An 866-nucleotide genomic window follows, 5' to 3' on the forward strand; every position below is an offset into this window, starting at 1 on the left:
ATGGGAAGGAGTCCTAGGGAACAACGGCATTGGCAGCTGCAACAGTAATGGTCTACTGTTACGCTAAATCTGCGCCGCACATCAGCTTCTAATCACCAACACCGTTTTCCACCTTCCAAACCTGAATAAGACGTCATGGGTGCATCCTCGCTCAAAGCACTGGCACCTACTAGACTACGTTATTATCAGGCAAAGAGACAGGCAAAACGTCAAAGTAACTAAAGCAATGTGTGGTGCAGAATTCTGGATCGATCACCAGCTGCTGATCTCCAAGCTTAACATCAGAATTCAGCCTCCAAGACGGCCACAGGGGAAGAAGGTTCCAATGAGACTGAATGTCTCTAAGCTGAAGTGTGCCCAGGTTAAGCAGTCACTGGCAGAAGAGCTGGATAGCAAGTTGGAACCTTTGAATTTAGACTTGCACGATGTTGACTCAGACTGGATTACATTTAGAGACGCGGTCTATGCCACTGCCAAGGAAGTGTTGGGTACCACCACACGGAAGCACCAGGTTTGGTTTGATGACAACAATGAGCGCATTCAATCTTTGCTAGATGAAAAACATCGACTTCACAGATCATACCCTAATGATCCGTCCTCTGCACCCAAGAAAGATGCTTTCAACAACATCAGAAGAACCGTCCAACTTGAACTGCGATGAATGCAGGATGATTGGCTGAGTGAGAAAGCTGACGAGATCCAGGCTTTTGCTGATCGTAAGGACATAAAGAACTTCTACAGCGCACTCAAGGCTGTCTACAGTCCCACTTCTTCAGGATTGTCTACCCTCCTCAGTGCAGATGGGAACACACTGATAACAGGCAAGGAAGAAGTGCTTCAGCGCTGGGCAGAACACTTTAATAGTG

General features: G+C 47.2%; 1 protein-coding gene across 1 annotated transcript in view; it reads left to right on the forward strand.

Annotated features, from left to right (window-relative positions):
- LOC107684901 (craniofacial development protein 2-like) overlaps nt 1-661 on the forward strand; it is a 1,471-nt gene extending 810 nt beyond the window's left edge. The window contains exon 2 of the mRNA XM_016481288.1: nt 81-661. Coding sequence (XP_016336774.1) covers nt 81-661 — 581 coding nt within the window. The remainder of the gene's footprint in view (nt 1-80) is intronic.
- The last annotated feature ends 205 nt before the right edge of the window (nt 662-866 follow it).

Source organism: Sinocyclocheilus anshuiensis, unplaced genomic scaffold (genome assembly GCF_001515605.1).
Source record: "Sinocyclocheilus anshuiensis isolate Anshui unplaced genomic scaffold, SAMN03320099.WGS_v1.1 scaffold429, whole genome shotgun sequence".
In the NCBI taxonomy this organism is placed as follows: domain Eukaryota; kingdom Metazoa; phylum Chordata; class Actinopteri; order Cypriniformes; family Cyprinidae; genus Sinocyclocheilus; species Sinocyclocheilus anshuiensis.